General features: G+C 44.6%; 1 protein-coding gene across 5 annotated transcripts; it reads right to left on the reverse strand.

Annotated features, from left to right (window-relative positions):
* Positions 1-1,631: 1,631 nt before the first annotated feature.
* Positions 1,632-19,299, reverse strand: hdac9b (histone deacetylase 9b). Of its 5 annotated transcripts, none has more exons than XM_011605738.2 (11): positions 18,778-19,299; positions 12,693-12,934; positions 12,324-12,504; positions 11,558-11,675; positions 11,343-11,464; positions 7,658-7,789; positions 7,402-7,517; positions 5,875-5,997; positions 5,232-5,409; positions 4,935-5,146; positions 1,632-3,536 (listed from the first exon to the last, which is right to left on the reverse strand). In XM_011605738.2, the coding sequence occupies exons 1-11, from the start codon at positions 18,884-18,886 to the stop codon at positions 3,207-3,209; spliced, it is 1,863 nt and encodes a 620-aa protein (XP_011604040.2). In that variant the 5' UTR covers positions 18,887-19,299; the 3' UTR covers positions 1,632-3,206. The 5 variants fall into 5 exon arrangements, with proteins under 5 accessions (XP_011604040.2, XP_011604038.2, XP_011604039.2 ...); XM_011605736.2 differs by having other exon boundaries at positions 11,558-11,684; XM_011605737.2 differs by having other exon boundaries at positions 11,552-11,675; positions 18,778-19,298.
* Between the last annotated feature and the right edge of the window lie 649 nt (positions 19,300-19,948).

The raw sequence follows: 19,948 nt of genomic DNA on the forward strand, positions 1-19,948 counted from the left end.
GACATGCACCGAAGACAGTTGGAAAATGTGCACACATAAGAAAAGCAATATGGACGAGTATGAAGGAGAGCCTCCAGTCACCTTTACAGCAGAACAGCAGATATTATTTACATGTTTGTCAATGTTACCTTTGAAGGTGTAGTTCTAATTTATCTCACCTCGGTCGTTGGGCATTATATTTTTTAAAGACCTTTAACCCGACAGAGTCCATGAGAATCTCTTCGACAGAAACATCTCAGTCTCTTTTTAGCAAGGCGGACGTTAATTTACACTTTCTTTCTGGGGTTTAAAGCACCAATAGTCCCGTTAAAAGCAAACAAACCAAAAACAAATGAACTAATCCAGAAGATCTACCGTCTGTTTCATGCAGCAACTATTTTCTTTCATCATCACTGTTTAGAAAGATTTTTGGATGACCTGCAAATGTTCTGAAAGGCTCCATTTATGTTAACACCCACTCCTCTCCTCCTGATTACTTGTCTTTTTTAATGTATTATTAGCCTTCTGGGAACAACAAGGCTCCATTATAGCACATGTGAGCACAGACCTCGACAGTCAAAGCATGTAAGAACTTTAATTCACGACCATTTGTGTGAACTGGATCTGAATCATTTTCAGTGAACATTGTTGTCGCCAGTGAGCATCATTATCACTCACACATTCTGGAGCAGTGTTGCGTCCAAGGACCTATTTGTTACAACTCAGTAGGCGATAAAAGATGCATTTAAAAAAAAAATCTTGCCTCCAATAAAATCTCACCCATTTCACATGAAAAAAGGAGGCTTGTGTTATTCTTAATTCTTTACACCTTTAAATGATTGTTTGCTTTTACAACTGGCTCTGTAGGTGTTTTGGGGGGGTTGGATGGATTTGGGTTCCATTGCTTTCCTTTTTTCTTCCTGCTTGTGTAACAGCTCGTCCAAAACCAGGCCTGATGGACAGGCTGCCGTCTACTTAGGAAAGCGTCAGTGTCGAATTTAACCCCAATAACGCCAAATTTGATGTAATGGTGCACGTCTGTGGCCAACATTTAACTGCACCAATCAAATGAAAAGTATTTCTTTTTACGGCCGCTGCAAACCATTTATTATAATCGATTAGAAGTTGCCCTCCCTTTAACTGCTGCCTCTACGAGGATCTTTTCAACTTCACACGTCGGGTGAACTTTTCCCGTCCCATCACTGTGAGTATAAGCATATCTGGGAAGTTCCAAGAACTAAGCTTGCTGTGAAATTGCTTAAGCTTGGTTTGAAAGGACCTGTGCAAGTAATATATCACCCTCTCACAGCTCACCTTATCTGTGCAGCTCTAATATTGCAACAAGAAGCCTTGCTTGCTCACATCAAAGAAATGTTCTAAAAGTCTCTTAAGCTCCCCTTAAAGGGTTACTAAAGATCCCCTGGAAATAAAGATCCAGGTTATGCGACCTAGTGTGGGAAAGGCGAGCTGCATTAGAATGATTTAGGTGGTATATTTAAGATGTCAGCATTTTTCAGGATGTACTTTGTTGATTTGATACAAAGCAGAACGCTTTGGGGGAAGGAAAGAGAGAGAGAGAGAGAGAGAGAGAGAGAGAGCTTGGCGTGCAACCTTTAAATGAGCAATAAAATTATCTGCAAGGTGAAACGGCGTAAGAGGTAAATTAACTTTATTCAGTTCTTTGTTTTAAAAAGAAAGGTTAACCACACAAGGCAAAAAAGGGAAAAAAAATACAAATTGCTATGAACAGACCACAGGACCCCTCCCCAACCCCCACCTCCATCACTTCTGCTGGCAGCGGAGGTTCTCGTTACAGCCGAAAAACCGAAGGAGCGACACAACAAGACTCACATTGCTGCTGCGATTGTATTTACTGGTACGAGAAACATCAGACCCTCCGAATGAAGTGTAAGACAGACACATTTCATCTCCATAGAAACACAGAACTTTACGCTAGCATTATTTTTTGCACATTTATTTGACAGCACAAATGAAAGAGGGTGGTTTACGGTTATGCGATACACTCGATTGATCACTGTAAGACAGGCTGTACATGTCGCAACGGGCACTTTTCAGGGGGGAAAACCAGCTCGAGAGAAAAAAAAGGTCCCATCCAAGTTCTTTTTTAAATTGAGCATCCAATCTCAGCAGGCCACTGGGGGATACGAAGGAAACGGTTCCATTTAAAAGGGACTCCCTTCACCATATCCCCGCTCGCTTTGTAATTTGCTTTGACAGTAAATCAATTCTAAAGCTTGGCCTCTTAGACTCCTCCAACCTTAGGTCCTCCTCTCTCAACATTCCTGCACACATGAATCACTCCAAGTCCTGGCTTCCAGAAGGCATTTCCTGCCCAGCCTTCGCTCTCTCTTTCTCTCCGTCTGACTCCTCTGCTAAAATCTGGGCAGGAGCCCACCGAGCTTTGATTTGGGCCCAGAGGGAGAGAGGGAGGAGTGCTGGGCTTAACGCAGGGCTCCGGTTCTGGGAGTGTACGGAGAGGCTGAAGGAGATGCCTGCATGCCCTAGCAGGGATTTGGTGCTTTAGCTTTCAAAACCTCCATAAGAACATTATATTCCAATGGCGAGCAGAAGGCTGTAATATGGGGAGCATCCTCGGTTTAAGATTTAATTATACATTCTTTCTAAGACGGACATTAATTGTTGGTTCAGATTTGAGACAACTTAACATGAAACATCAGCACAGAGTTTGACAACAGCGCATAGTGTTTTAAACCATTTAACTCATTCTGACAATTCCCAAAGCCGACGAGGACGAAGGAACACTGAAATATTTCATGGGGAAAAGGAACCACAGAGGAACATGAGGCCGCTTCTCAAAACTGTACACCTGTTTCCAAGCTCCCCTCCAAAGAACATCTTTGATACTAAAATCCACTTATATGTACAAAAAAAAAACCTCTTTCACCTGAGCGGACTTCAGACAAGCGAAGCAGCTCTTAAAAAAAAAAAAAAAAGGTTTAAACTGTCTTCTTATTATATACACGAATGTGAAACATACATATTTTACAGATCACAACACAAACATCACAAACAGAGTCTTGGAGAGCGGGACGAGCTCAGGATGTGGCGGCAGGGAAAAGGAAAGAGCTGACCTACTGTGCAATGGCTGCCATGTTTGTAACTGCGTGTAGCTTGCACAAACGCGGGCACAGCCGTGACCTGCGCATCTGCACTGCTGCAGGCGCGCCATCTCATCGTCTACCCTTTCATATCATGGCTCTTATCACTAATCTTCCTTTGACCTGATGAAGGTAGGCGCTGTGCTCTGACTCCAGACTCGGATTGGACAGCCCCTCATCCTCGCTATCAGCCGGCTCCTCTTTGACCTTGATGACCCCGTAGTGACCATCGGGGAGCTCGCCGCTTGAGCCGCTGCTGCAGCTCAGCGTGTGCTTCCGGATCACTCCTCCAGGGGGCACCCTGTCCTCCTGCATGCGCTGCATCTGCTCCCTGATCTGCTGCTCCTCCTGCTCTTCCTCAGACTCCTGCAGGTGTGCGCTCGGCTGACGTAGCTGCTCAATGGACTTGGACAACAGCTGCAAAACAAATTGTGTCCATGTTAATTGTTAAATGCTTCAGCCAAGAACCCTCAATAATTCATCTCCCGATTTAAAAGATGACTATCCTTTTCAAAACAACAACTCAAAAAGGCTACGGGAATACTTTAGTGAGTATTTCCTGGAACCTTCGCTATCCTAGATATCAAAAATCAAACATATGCTCTTTGATAAGCTGTAAATTTAAACTCAAACAATCCCACTGTCATGCAGCTTTAGCGAATCCACAATATTAATACGCTATTATCTAAATTCTCTGCCACAAGAGGTCTCCAGGAACATAAATAAGAAGCGATGGCCGCAGAATAATATGCGTTCAGCTCGGAGAATTAGCCTCCTTAGCCTGGCATGCGTAAACACAGTTCATATCTCTTCCTAAAGTCCCTAAGCTCTTGCACTTTTTTATTAGCTCCCTCTACTGAAGGACGTTTAAAAACAACCAAGTCAAGCCTCTTCTCGAAAATTAATTAGGGCAATGTTTCAGCGATCACTCTCAATAAACACTGAGGGCTCATCCCTGATTAATGACCATTTATAACCTCCACTTAAAGAGGCTTTACTTGCGATCTCATTGGCCTGAGTAATCAGAGCTGGGCCTGTTCACATGTTTCTAGACAAGACGTCAAAATGTTTCCAAAGCCCTTTTCAAATTAAATAAACTTCAAAAAGGACTTTTTAATAATGACACTGGTTACGACAGCAGCCGATACTAAAAGGGAAAAATGTGCTTTGATAGTTGCAGAGCAAATCAAGCAGAAACTTTTTTTTTATTACAGTTAAAGTTTTGCATTATGCAGCTCTGTACTTTTTTATGACTTCTGGTCCAATGGTTCCCATGGCTCTTTCAGGCACCAGCCACATCAGTATGTGAGCTCACACAATGCAGCCTTTCAGAGCGTCTGCCACCTCGCACGCGTCCCTCAGCAGAATAATTACACTCTGTAGAGCAAGGTCACCTCAGCCGGGCTAACAGAAACACAAATATTGCCACAGAGGAACAAAATGTATTCTGAACACTTTTTTTCACCTTCGTTTTGAACTTGGGTGAATTGAATTTCACGGAGTTAGCATGTGGACGGGGTTGATGCCTTAAGCTACGATAACAGAATTAATGCAGGGGAAGCTTCTTTTTTTTTTTTTGCCACATTTGAAGTCAGGAATACCAGCAGGATTCCCGGGAAGAACAGACAACAACCTCCGAATAAATCTGAAGCACCACAGAGGCTTTCTCAAAGGATAAAAATAGACCTCTTTTGTGTGCTTAAAGCCATTAAACCAGTCTCCTTGTCGTAAAAGCAGACCTTTAAAGGATGAATAAAGACTTTTAAGTATGACTATAAAGTTGTTTTTCCCACCGATTTATGAATGGCAGAATACCTTATTGATATGAATCTGCTGCTGATACTGCTTCTGTTTCTCCAGGAAGTGCTGGTGTTGCTGCTGAATGACCAGTTGGGCCAGCGTGTTCTGTGGTAGCGGTGCAGACTGGGTCCTGTTCAAGGGTCGGTGTTTGGGTATTTTCGGCCGACTGGAGGGCCGATCCTTCATTGCCAGGGGGGACTGAGGGTGTGACGACATGGCACTTTGGCCTTGAAGAGGGAGCAAGAGGTTAGATTTAAGTCATGTTCCACCTCAAAATGTTTGGAAGTGAATTTGGGATGGGTGGGATTCTACCGGAGGAGAACATCTTCTGCTGCCTCATCTGCTCCTTCTGGAGGAGGTGCTGCAGGAGCGCCTGGTGACTCGGGCTCACTTTGGACTCCAGGCCCGTCTGAAGTGGCACAGATCCAAGCAGCTGCCCGGGCAACCCGTGCTTGATTTCTGTTGATCTGTCCTTCAACGCCATGGCAGCCTAAGAGAACAAACACAATTACAAAAAGCTGCAGATGGGCAGAAGGACAAGCGCTAAGATGCTTTCGGCAGTCAGAATAATGTCCTGTAGTTAATCAGATTTTAACAAAGCCAGTTATTGCAGCTGACGAAAGGCCTCTATGGAATGTGGTACGAAGCTGAAAAAAATAATATATCATGTGATGTGTTATCAGTAGATGCACTTGGGTCGAGTGGGCTTTTTTAAAGGTTGTGATAAATGAGGTAATAGGGGGAGATAAGAGGATGCCTGACACAAGACACTGCCGAACAATATTTATCTAAGGGCGATAAAAATCGTCTGAGGCCAGAGGTCAGTGACCTGTGGTCACAGATGAGAACCACTGGGCCAACTCTGAGCTAGAAAACCTAGTATGACCGGATCACTATACTGGTGCAATGTGCAAGATTCCCTTTCGTGTAAAACATGTGGGTTATCAGTACTCACGCTAATGGGCGAAGATGCGGTTGAAATCCCAAAGGAGATGTTGGGTAAAGAGGGAGACGTGTATAAGCTCAGCATCGACACAGAGCCCTCAGGTCGGAACAGTCTTGGCTGTGAGGGCCATCTCTGCGTCAGGGAGGCAGACAGGACAGAGCAAAAAACAAAACAAAACCTTAGATTTAGGAGGAGATGAACGACAGAAATCACAGCGTGAACTTTTGCAAAAGTCAGCATGGGCCGCGGCAATAACGCTAATTCGCTGTGACGAACAACAGTCTTCCTCGCGGCAAAACCGAAAGGCTGAATTTTTTTTAAATGATGGATGATTCGGAGGCATTGCATGCGGGAGAACTTTCCAGGCAGATTGCGGAACGGCACCGCTGAGGATGATTTGCTATTGTCAGAGACAGCAGGCTAAATCTACCCTTCCACCCTCGGCCCTTCCGTCTTCAGCGGGCCGGCTGCCTGGTGTTACTCCCCAGTCCCACCCTCAGGCTACTCTCTCAGTGAACATCAGCACTGGGGCATATTTCCTGTACCCAGCAGAGCAGCAAAGCAGCGTGTGGTTTTGGAACAGCCATGTTTATCCTTCCAACCCCTACCAGTACTCGGTGACCTGTATGTGGATATCCGGCCCATATTTGACCCAGGGGAACCGTTCCCTCTGAAAAAGGATACCTAATGTAACAGCGTACAAACATGTCTTGCTTTTGCAACAGGCATGAGGTCTGCAAGAACCCCTAGAGTCCCCCGACTTCAATGAGAGCCTTAGCTCGGGCCGACACAATAGCGATCATGTGTGTTTATGTTGTTATCTTTGCGGATATCACTGGCTACTAGTGCCTGGGATATCGATTAAAGTCCACAATTCATCTGTCTTGCTAAGCCCTGACCTTCAGCCTGCTGTCAGGGCGTCTCTCCACTCCCCATGTCACTGGAGGTCCCAAAGAGAGTAAACATCAACGGTTAAGGACAACACAGCTGCTCCGTTGTTCACAAATGTGTCATATCTGCCACCCTTCATAACGGTCTACTTTGTGAGCTTTTGTCTAAGGGGAGCTTTGGTCAATAATTCAGCCACGAATCTACAGGGAAACACCTCCAAACAAGTCATGACATGTGACGCCAGGAATCTGACTGAACAGCAGGGACAGGCCAAGAGCAACCTTACAGCCAGGCGAAAGAGTTTCTTTCCAAACACTAAATCTTAATCGAACGGCACATCTGGATAAGAAAAAGTCAGGTTAGGAAGCAGTTGCTGTTTTTGCCTTGTCGAGCTGAATGCTGAAAAGAGTCTTGTATTTTCCTGCAACTATGTTGTCTGTGCCGCTTTAAAAGTTATTTTAGTTGGAGGAGGGAAACTGGCTGGGTTTTTCTTTTTTGGCTACAATCAGGCCAGACTAGCACTGGTTACATGGCCTAAAATTCTAGTTATGGTCTTTAAATGCATGTCAACAGTAACAGCAGCAAGATTTCTGCTTCACTTTCTTTGGGCAAGTGCACGGCAGTGGAGATGATTTATAGACATACCTCCGTTTTTGTGGTAGTAGGCAGAGAGGAGGGACCATTTTCAGCCCCCAAGGCACTGGAAGCCCCTATGGGAGAGCTGGGGCCGGAGCCAGGGGCACTGTTAGTGGGCGTAGAGTCTACAAAACATCAAGGAAAGAGTGCACGCTCACACTCGGCACACACATGCAGAGGCTCAGAATAGCAGCTCCAGCTTCAGGATGGTTTCGTGTGCATGGACCGTTTTCATTTGTTCTTATTTGACTTTATTTCTACCTACCCATTAATTCCAGAGCCCTTTTCTTGTAAGGAGTCATGATATTTCCATCTCTTCTTTTAAGCATCGGGCTGCTCCTTCTCTCTGCCACTTTTTGCTTCAGTCTGGATCGTACCTTCAGGTTGGGCTCGGACGCTAATAAAAAAGAACCCAAACACGTATTTAGCTCTGGAAGTCCTCATTATTTGCAACCTACAAACCTTAATAGGAGATGTAAAAGAAGTGCCAGCAGTTTTGCTTTATTACAGCTTTAGCAGAATGGACTTTATCAAAAAAAAAAAAACAGTTTAGCATTTAGGAATAAATCAGTGAACTTAGAAGAAATGCTGTCATGTTTTGACGTGTAACATTTTTATTTTGAGCGAAAATTCAGGAGAGATTTAAGATGAATTAAATGAGTCAAGATTGGGCCCATTTCCACCTCATCTGGAAGAAATTAGGTTGAGCAACACACGAGCTTTAAGTGAAATAGTGCTACCTGCCGCACTGGTGACCACAGTCTGATCCAGTAGCAACAGTTAAACTAACATAAAAACATGGCAGATGTTTCATACCTCCCCCCCCCCCATACACACACACACACACTGATCCTAATGCAAAACAGTTACACAGTCAGCACAAGCTCTGCCTGTCCTGAACCGATCCAAATCCTTTTTGTTTTGTTGTGGTTTTGACATAAAAATGTGAAATTATTCAGATTTTACACACTCCTGCCAAAGCATAAAACCAAGGCAGAATTGCTGAGTGTAGATTAAAGTCAATGAAGACTGTTTATTTATTGATAAGGGTCACAAATATAACCAAGAACCTAGAAGATGAGCACCAGAAACATTATAAAAAAACACTCATCTAATCGTTACAAAACACACATTCAGTTTAATAACTGAGAAAATACTGTCACTCTTTCACAACACCTTTAACTTGGCTTGACTGGTCTCTAAAGAATAATCTACACATCAATGCGTGGCAGTGGAGATTCTAAAAAAATAGAACAAAAGTCAGACCAGATGAAACTTCTATGTGGCAGGAAGTGTAGTTGGCAGCTAAAGATTATGCAAGATTGCATCAAGAGTTCGCATCTGACTGTCTGACTCACTGGCTCAACAGATTTCATGTGGACTTCCCATCAGCCCTTTGGACAGGGGATCCCGCGGTCAGCGTTACACACATACATGCGAGCAGAGATGAGGTGTTCCGACCGAGGGGGGGGCTGTTCCAGTTATGTAAACATCCTGTTACACAATGGCCAACCTGGTTGAATTATTTAACTGAAATAAATAATTCAATAAGCCTTTTACGATGTCGACAAGATACCATTTTATATATGTCAAAGTGGGGCTATGACGTAGGAGCGCTGCAGGGATGTGGAGATGGGGGGGGGGGCACGGCAAGGGAGAGTGGGCTACATGCTACTATTTTTGGCTCTTGTCAAAAGCAGCAAAACCCTCTTTCCTAATACGTGGCACAGACCTCTAATCCTGTGGGTGTGAGGTAGAATGAAAGAGCGAGGGAAGAAGAAAGGAGGCAGGGGGGATAAATAGAGAGAAAACGCTGCTGGGAGCCGCATGAATCTGCTTCACACCCCACTGCCTTGATTGCTTTCTATTTTTACACACCGCTGCCACCAAACTACGCATCCCAATTGGTCGCTACAGGAACGCCAGACAGCAGCAAGGGAACAAGCGCGTTCTCGACCGGTCTCAGCGGAGGCAGAGATACACCCCAGTGCACGGTGCAACAGGACGTGTCGTTAGCGGTTAACACGGAGAACGCCCGGTTCGGTGCTGCTCCTGCATCTCAACGAATGAAACATTAGATCCACAACCGCAAATACGCTAAATATTGATCTCAAATCTATTTAGTTTAGCTTCAGGTGCTGCCACAGAAATTCTTGGCACTGGAACAACTTAACTGATGCTGCTGTGGAGGAATTAGGGCAATGTTGATTCAATTAAAACAAATAAAAATGTCTGGGTTGCGAGATCAATATCAGATCAGGTCCGAAACCTAAAGCTTTTCGCGTTATCCAACTTAAGGCTCCAGAAGGTTTATCTTTGTGGGATTATTCTTCAAACTCTGCCCTGCACCTGCTGAACGCACACAAATATAACTGGGTCAAGACTGGCGAGGGTGCTGCACTGCTTACTGTTAAGCCGCGACTATTCTTGTTACAGACTATCCCGTGCCCTCGGTCCGCGCTATTCCAGTTACCGGAAATGGAAACAAAGAGGATGTATCACGAGTAAACAAGTTAATCACGTGATATTCTTAACACTGCTGAGGAATAAAGCCAAGGGAACTGCGGCTATTCTCATCGCAGCAATCAAAGCGCTAATTGTTTATTTTGCCCTTCATAAAAAGGAGGAAAGGGTAAATTATTATGAAATCTTGGGAGATCTAAGTGCCGGAGCGAGCGTAAGCCAGCACTCTGAATATTACAGCGTCATTACTGCAGCGGTCTCACGCAGCCCTTCTGGGAGACGGAACACGCTGGAGTCCTCCACACTTTGTTTTGAGAGAACTATCTGGGCTTAAACAAACAGCCCCGCCGTAGTTCATCCGCCCTGCGCCCATCTTAGCTCAGCAACACCTGCCAATCAACACTCGGTGACAGGCGGCGGCTCGGGGAACAACACCACCTTTGTGTCTCGCCCCCACCCCGGGTGCTGAGCCCCTGGAGGGCTTTAATGAAGACAGACAGGAAGTGGGGGAGGTCAGCCTAAGCAGGAAATGACCACATATAGATTCAGGAATTCCAAGAACAGAAAATAGATTCATCAGGGAGTCGGGAAAGTGGCGGAGAATGGCAAGAAGATATACATTCGTTTCAATACAAAGTTGGGATGAGAAGATTTTTTTTCCTCACCTATAATCGCCTTTAATAAACTGATTCAATCCATAGAAAAACAAATAATTTGAGGATAAATTTGCTGTTTGGGATTTTAAAAGAGCCATATTAATGTTGATCTTATGGAAAAATCCTCATAACTCTTTTATTCACATTTATTTCTTTACAGAAGGACTGATGTCAGCAGATATGATTGCTGTGCCTGGTGTGTTAACTGCACACACACTCACACCACAGGCCACAGGCCACACGTTGAATTGTTTTTCATTGTAATTTAGGGAAACGTGAAGGGGGAAAGACATAATGTGATTTGGTGACCTCATTGAGTAATTATGAGGGTTTTATATCATAACAGGCCGCTTTTCTTATGCAAACTGAGACAAAGGGGTTATTTTTATTTACACAGCCATCCCTCAAGACTTCCTCCTGCAAACCTCTACTGCTTTTTGAGGGGAACTTGCGTATAATCAAAATACTTTCATTTACTTTCATTTACTTTTCAATAACTCGGGAGAAATTATGGGGCTTAAATTCTGCGATTAATGTGAACACTTTAAATAGGCTATAAAATTTGACAATAATAGGGGCAATAATATAGGGAATGGTGTCTTATTCAGTGCTCGATTAATTCATAAAAATGCCAAATTGTGAGTTAGGTTCTTCTCTAATGGTTCTCTTGGCCCCGAAGAGACGACAATAAGGGGAGGCTGAGCTAAGCTGATGGTAATAGCAGGTCAGCAGCAACAGAAACAGGAAATACTTAACCTCCTGAAGGGCAAAAGGTCAAACAGATACTCACTACATGTGTGCACATGTATGTATGCATGCAAATGAACACACCTGTCTTCCTCAAGGGGAAGTCATCCTTGCTCTCTACTGGAGATGGCAGAGTGTACTGGCAGGAGGGGGATGTGCCGCCCAGAGGCGGGGAGCTTTGGTCCAACGACGTGTGGTGAGAGGACCTGTTTCAGAGAGGGTAACTATGAGACAACCAGGTTCTCTGGGATTTGACGGTATATTCTTTGTCTTTAATATCTAAATCTACATACGTGTACCAGAGATTTTGGTGATGGATCATGGAGTTGCTGACTCCGTTGCTGATTGGATCCTTTGCCGATTTGCTCAACAGAAACTCTTGGAGTTTCTGCTTGACTTCTGTACTGGCCACCGCACCTGTGAGACCAAAAGAGACAAGCAACACAATTGGGGTGACCCTTGGGCAATCCGTTTTTCATTTCTACTGCCCCCTATATTAAATACAGTTAAATTAATGCACTATCTAATTCAATTTCTGCTAATTGTGTTTAGACACTCTTCAAGAGCAATGTAGGAACATCTCCCCCTGGTGGGCAAGTTGATTTATATCCATTTAAACCATCTGGGATTATGGTGTCATAGTGCAGAATCAAATTTCAAAATAATGAATCCTGACTTTTTTTGGGGGGGGGGGTTCGCTGCAAAAACACCATTCAATCATGTCGTTTAAAGTTTTCATCACTTCCATTTAAAGTATCTGGATTTGGAACAGCAGTTTATAATAAATGATTTAACTCTTGTGACTAGATTCCTAAAAGTATGGATAAACTCATTAAGTTGGGCTTCTGTTTTATCTAAACTGATAACAACAGTATCATTTAGCCCACTATAATTAAAAATCAAGCAACTAAATATACTCCCATCCTGAATTCAGCTCATTTTTAACACCAGCTGTGATTTGTAATTTTGACTCAGACTCCCCCCCCAATGTCTTGACACATTACAAATTTGGTGCAAATTTGTTTGTTTGTTGACGTGCTGTTGATGACGGTGGCGAGCTCTTACTCTCCCGAGAGCGCTCCTTGCCCCTGAGCACCAGGCTGGAGACGTGCTGCTCTCGCCGGTGCCTCTCCTGCTCCTTCTCTTGCTGATTCTGCTGCTGCTGCTGCTGCTGCTGCTGCTCCAGACGACGCTCTTTCTCTGCCAGTTCCTGCTGCTTCTTCATGGCCTGGAGCTCCTGTTGAAGCTGAGAGATTTGCACACCACCAGTCAGCAAACACAGAAAAGTATCATGTAATGCCCCAGTGAACTTCCGCCCCGTTTGTTTTGCTGGGATGGACTGTTCTCCGCCTGTAATATGCTGCTCATACACTATCTCACTGTGCAGACTTATCTTATATTCTCTGTGAAAATGTCCGGCAGTGCGATACCGACCTTGAGGTGTTCCTGGAGCTGAGCCTGGTGCTGACGGGTCAACTTTTCATGCTGCTTCTGGAACTCGCTGATGAGCAGCTGTTTCTGGATCTGCTGCTGCTTCTGAATGAGGAGCAGCTCCTGCTGCAGCTGCCTCTCCCACATCCCTGGGTCCGAGCCTGGCCCCAGCATCCTCGGATCAGTGCGCAGGTCCAACGGGGATAATGGCTCCACACACAGCGGCACGTCAGGCTTTACGTCCACTGAGGCCCACAAAGTGGAGGAAAAAGGAAAAACAGATTTATGTAATAGCATTTTACTTTTATAGATTAAAATCACGCCGTAAAAATGAATCAGAGTAAAATGCTGCATGTTCCTTGGTGATGAGGGAGACGAGACTACGCGATAGAGGGCAATACTTTCTTTCCTGTGGTCCTCAGAAACATGTAATTACAATAGCGTCTATAAACAAACATGGGATCGCATTCATCAGCGCAGAGTCTTCTGGGAGCAGCTGTGCAACAAACTCGATGGACATCTGGCACGAAATGTGGCCATTTACTCGTTACGCAAGTGCGTCCCGCCGTTTGCTAGATAAATAAAGCTAGTGCTTCTCCCCGTCTGGACTACAGCATTGTGTAGGTACCAACGCTTAACATAAATGATTGAGCGACGCGTAGTCGGTGCCTGAAGCCCACACATGGGTCGGAAATAACTCCCCTGTTGTCCTTACATCGCCGTTCTGCAGAACTGCCTTTGTATTTGACAACTGCCTCCATTAGGAATAATTGCCACGTCCACAGAGATCCGTTTGCTCTCAAACGTCTATATATAGGCTCTTCTGCAGAGACAATCGATTGCCAGAACATAGGAGACAGGGTCACTTCATCTCTTCATCCCCTGGAGAATAAGTTGCTGATTAATGTTTATGCAATGTTGTCCGCATTTATTTTTTTTTACTTTGTGGGTGAATTTCTGTTTCTCATAACTGAAATTCAAAATTTACTAAATTTATCCTCCTTAATCATGCCGATTATGATGTAACCATTTCAGGAAGGGGCCGGACTGACGAAGGTCCCTTCCATTTTGTGACCAGAAAAGTATTTAAATCTCCTTAAAATGCCAACGGCTGGTGGGAGAGTTATTGCGCGTATTCTCGCCATAATCTCCTCAGGGGTCACATTTGAGGCAACAAATCTTGGCAAAGTTGTGGCACCACCTGTTTTCTTTTTTTGTAGAACTTCTAGAGGAAACTTGCATGCTACAGCTGATAATATACATAACTTTCTGATGGTACCGTCATGCATTTACCTTCAATAATAATAAATTTTAACCTGCATCATTAGTCCACAGCAGCAGCAGCAGTCAGTCAGTCAGTCAGTCAGTCAGTCAGTCAGTCAGTCAGTCAGGAAGCTGCCACTCATTTATTTAGCCGTGGAGCCTGTTTTTCATAGCCACCATTCCATGTGTGTGCGCTGGTGATGAGTATAAATAGAAACATAAAAGCAAGTGGCGCAATTCTGGTCTGTGACAACCCCCACACCCTAGTATCCACCACCCTAACTTGCCGCTGCCATGGCAACACTGCCTACGTAATTATGTCTCCCCATCCTGCAGATATGGAGTCTCACTGCATGTCAACTCCTGCCTACAGTGGCGATGTGACATGTTGACTACAACAGCCTTTCAGCTCTTCTATATAAGAAAAGGAGTCCCCAGCAGAGAGGAAGCATTATAAAACACCCCCTACACACACACCCACACATACCCACAAAGTATATGGATTTGGTGGCTAGGTGATAGCTCGCCTTAAAACATGTTCAAAGAGAAGAGCGAGCTATAGAAGGAAGTCCCGTTCTGTAATTTTCTCCTCTGTTCTAAAAACAGCTCCAATCAAATGAGAGAGGAGGTCAGCAGCTCAGCAGGCGCAGAGAACAGGCACCTGTAGAACACACCCTGCTCTCTGACAAACAATATTAATCTTAGTGTGTAAGCACTTCACAAAGGAGTCTTTTGTGGCGGCCGCTGTTCTGCAGCCATGATCCTGTGAACCAATGAAGGGTTCAGTCAGAGAGATTGCTGCTTTTACCTAATGGATCTAAAAATAGCAGTTCAAAAAAAACACCTGCTGCCCCGAGAATTCATCACTGAGACATCTAATTAATCTCATCTTTCATTCAGTGTTCTCGCTGTGACTGGCATTAAGAATCTCCACTTTGATCAACACATCAAGCTGAGCTGCCATCAGAAAAAAAGGCGAGGGGGGGGGGGGGGGGGGGGGACACAGACATTAACAGGATAGGAATGAGAGAGGAGGAAGCAGAATTTTCCAAGGCTGTATGAAATGGCCCTTGAGGACAGAACAACGGCCGTATGTGCCTGTTCTGCTCTTGTCTGCAGAAATAAGGTCAGGCAGAATGACAGCGTTGAAGGGACATAATAAGATCCTAAAGGTAGAAACTGTTCCTGCTCCACGGCAGCGGCCGTAATGGATCCATTTCTGATGTGAAGATGCGCTCGTCGGGTGAATTACATCTATTCGCACATGCAGATCTGCTATAGTCCTGGCACGCAGGCCCCGAAACTAGGAACTAAAAAAAGTACTGCAAAAATACTCCACGGGCAGAAGAGAAAACGGAACCACCAACAAGAGCTAAATATAAATGTCTTTTTTGAGTGGGGGGGCAGGGGGGTGTCTTTATATAGACTGAAAGATAGTCACAGTTGTGAGGTTGCTTGGTCAATTTAGACAGGCTACTAATAAAACAGAGAAAAATTATAAATGGATAGATAAGATAGATAAGATAGATAATAGATAGATAGATAGATAGATAGATAGATAGATAGATAGATAGATAGATAGATAGATAGATAGATAGATAGATAGATAGATAGATAGATAGATAGATAGATAGATAGATAGATAGATAGATAGATAGATAGATAGATAGATAGATAGATAGATAGATAGATAGATAGATCACAGTCATGACCCAAGGTGCTGGTAAACAAGAGATTTATGAAAGACACATTTGTTTTTAGCAAAGCCACGAGCACCCTGCCCCGTGCCCAGATTCCTCCCTGTGGACGACCTGCCAGTGGAGAATCGGGTGACTCCTGGCCTGGTGCCACTCTCTCGCTGCAGCATCCTTGTAGTGTTTATACCTATAACCCATCTGTCATCAGTTTTAGAGTTAAAAGAAGAACCACAGCTTCGGCGATCTTTTCCTTGTTTTCTTCGCCAGCCGCATTAGCCAGCTCCGCAGCCTGCACACGCACTACTTAAAACATTTCTATTACAAAGGATGATCTAACCTGCACAGATCTATATTTTAAGAATCTTTGAAGGGCCAAACACAACTGTTGAGTCCATTGAATCTTTGTTGTGTTCCAACTGGGGTTTGACACACGTTTCCAGCTAAATAAAGCTGGTGCAGCTAATTTCGCGCCAAGAGATACCTCGACAGCATGAATAAGCTTATAACCTGGGGTTTGTAGTTCTTTTTTGTGCATGTGACACATTACGGCATCTCTTGGCAGACCTCACTGCCACCTGTTGATTAATGCAACAGCGTGACCTCATTGGCAGGACTGTGTCGCTCACAAGACACACTGCTAATGACATAACGGTGAAATAAAACTCCTGCGACTGAGGAGCTGCCCCGAAAACACATCCAGAGGTCAAAAACACCAAAGGCAATAATTAGATTTTACAAATAAAGGACTGTTCACACTCACAAATACGCAGTTGCTTCAACAAGTGGTGGGACTCATGAACCAAGTTTATATCCAACATGCTTAAGAGTGTGCTTTAAACCTGTTGCATGTTGCAGGCTCTTATTGTGCGCGAGACATGCTTGCTGCTCTGAATTCTCTGTCTGGATGGGTATAAATAGAACCAGAGATACAGAAGATGTTTGAGGGCAAAAATAAGCCGATGCTTGGGACTGCAATGTGGTGCCGGATCTCTCATTAAGTGCCTTGTTATTTTGAGCAGCTGGCATGTCTAAAGCAAGAAACAGGTCTTTATTTTTAAGACTCGGGCTCGTCCTTGCAGCTGAGCGAGCGCTGCGGCTTCCAGGCCATCACCCAACATTCAGCCTTTCAACCAAGAGGTGCCAGGAGTCCGGTCATCTCCTGTTCTCCATGTCCTGCCATGTCTCTTCACAAGACAACAACACAAACTGAAGGTAGGAGAATTCTAAAAACCCAGCAAACTCTAGCTGTTAATTAGCGACTCCCTCTCTTAAGACTTCTTTTTAATCTTCATCCTATCATCTGTGGACAACATTGGCACCGGATCCTAAAATATCTGAAATAAAATCTCACATAAATCTGTCCCATTGAGCTGCAGTGCATTTTTAAAGCCCTAAAAAAACACACAGGCCATAAATTACTTTTCTGCACCTGCTTATTAAGTTTTAAAAAATAACTAAAAAATAAAAAAAAAACTGTGTACTTGTCAATCAAGAGCAACCAATGGTGTGAAATAGAAATTTACTTGAATCTGGTGATGAGCAGCTGCTGAACGACCAATTCAGGTGTCATTTTCACGGTCTCTGACTGATCAACACTTTCATCACACACACACACACACACACACACACTCAGTGAGGCAGGCTGAATGGATGCGGCATTCAGGGGAGAGGACTTGAAAGGTGCACCATTGTTTTTGCCTGAAAGGTCCCCATTGATGGGAGCTTGCGTGATATTTTGCATGATATCTTGCATTCATTGGCAAGTAATTAACCTAAGGACCATTTTCCCCAGAACTTTGATGTCACTTGTGCAAACAACAGAACAAAACCCTGATTATGCCCGTTCATTTCACGTTGGAGCGCAGTATTATGTAATAACTCCCGGGTCCGACAGTATCTACGACATCTTCTTCATAAACTCGTACAGAAACATCTCAGATTAGCATCTCGACATTAGATATTATCAAGTGACTTTGTTATGAAGTATTGGAGGGGGAAAAGATGGGAAAATTATAAAACCCTCTAAAAATATCTGTTGCACGCCGCTGTTATATCAGCAGCATACTGAGATGGAATGATAACGCACAGACGACTAATCTTAGCAGGCTAATGCCATAAGCTGGAAATAACTCACCTAAGAATAGCTGACCCACAGAATGAGCAAAAGCCCAAATTCAAGTGCTCTCTGTATCTGTTGTTTAGGTTATGGGGCTGTTACGAGTAAAGAAGCCCCGGAGCCATTTGAGGCTTGATATACTAATAACCTGCTCTATTGACGGAGAAAGAATGTGTCATCCCTGTGTCTTATTTTTAAATCCCCTCACGTTCAGACCAGGGCCTCTGGAGGGTTTCTCTCAACGCTTCTGCTTTGCTTGTCTGCAGTACGACTAAAAGCACAACTTAGATCAAAATAAGACAGTATATACGAGTAGATTTTGTCAAAGGCATGAAGCTAAATACACATTTGATGAATAGACATTAAACATTGTATGTTTTAACGCATTTGCACCTCTTTAACACCACACCTCCTCCCTCACGGGCCTTGCCTTGCAGGTAGCAGAAGACAATGTTACAACTCAAACAATGTCCAGTGATCATTTTATGAGCTGATCAATGGCCCCCGCAGTGAAAAACACAAAGTAAACACTGTGTGACTCATGTGGAGTCAATACATTGAATAGACTTTACTCATGCTGGCGTCAGCCCTGTACTCTTTAGTTCAATGCTTGTGTCAAAAATAGAAGAGCCCTTGTCAAAAAGAAAGCCTTTAGTCAGAAGCTCAGCTACACAGCATTACAGTGTGAATACACAGCAGATCATTTCAAAATATATACAAATAGCTTTTGGAGTAAAAACTATCTTTGGAAACAGCTTGAGGTAACAAACCGTAACAAGAGCAAATACCTTAATTGGGGAAGAAGCGCCTGATCCTACCAAGCTGAAGCTTTCAGTTCACTTTTCTGACAGAGGCCAGCTGAGCGCAGAGTATGTGCGCAAGGGAGAGGAGCGGAGTGAATGTGTGCAGGAGAGGCAGACAGCAGGGAAGTGGGAGCGGATTCAAAGAGAGGAGTTTGGAATGCAGAGAGAGAGAGGAAGAAAGAGAGAGCAGAAGCGAGCCGTGTGATCACCTGAGCCGTTCACGTTGTGCATCTTGCCCTGGTTGGGTAACTGCTGGTGTCCGACGCGCCCTTCTGTTGTGGAGAAACTTGACTCGCCCTCGTAAATCGTCTGCAGCATACTCCACTCAGCGCGCAGGTCTCATCGCAAGCCTTCGCGTTTCCTGTCACCAAAGAGCCACCCCTCAGCCAGTCAGGGGAGCGACCGCGACATGAGGCTCTCTCTCTCTTTCTCTCCCTTCCTTCCTCTGCCTCCTCCTCCTCCGATCCGCCGCTCGAACTGCTGAAAGCGGCGGTGCAAAACAGCAGGCTGCGTCTGCAGCGCTGCCAGTGACCAAACACGAACACAGATTCCCAAGGCAAGCGCAGGTGTATCGCGTTATCTTATCTGCCCCCCTGTGTATCTGTACCAGGTATGTGGCTCTTTTCTCTCCCTCCTCAACCTAACTGAGCAACGACGCCGGAAAGTGTGCGCCGAGCGGCTCGCAAAGCTGTGTTGTGCGCACTGAGGCACCGAGGAGCTCTAATGCAAACCAGGGCGGGAGTAAGCTTCATTTGCATGTGAATCAACAACTGCGTGGCCCACAGGTGACAGAAATAGAACAATGGCCAGCCCTGGCTAAAAATAGGTCAGGCGAGGCGCAGGGATTGGAGCAGCATTGATGCGTTTAAAAATACCACACCAAACACAGCTGTCTTCTACAGCTCCTGCCAGAAGGCATGTCTCCTGACTCGCTCTCTGCAGATGGAGACTGGTTCGCTCTCTCTCCCTCTCGCTCTCTGTCTCTCTCTCTATGTATGTCTTCATTTCGGGCTCTGGAATGATCTATTTCCCTCCTTTTTTCATATTATTCCAAGCTTATGCAAAGTGGTTCAGGTGATATATTCTGACAAGGAAATCTTGCACATGGGAAGAAGCCCAAAGAGATCTTAAATGAACATGGTGTTCATTTAAGACTCTGAAGCGCATGTGTGGGGTTCAGTGTGTATCCAGGGCAGTAATGCTACTCAGGAAGCATGCTTTCAGCTGACCAAGGAAGCCAGCTGTAAGATGCCAGAATAGCACGGCCACCATTACATAAACCTCATTTGTTCATTTTCAAAATGAAAAACAAAACTAGCGTTCCTAAAATGTGTCAACGGGGAACTCTGAGCTCCATCGAGCCGGATAACAGGAACATTT

The sequence above is a fragment of the Takifugu rubripes genome, chromosome 7 (genome assembly GCF_901000725.2).
Source record: "Takifugu rubripes chromosome 7, fTakRub1.2, whole genome shotgun sequence".
NCBI classification, from domain to species: Eukaryota; Metazoa; Chordata; class Actinopteri; order Tetraodontiformes; family Tetraodontidae; genus Takifugu; species Takifugu rubripes.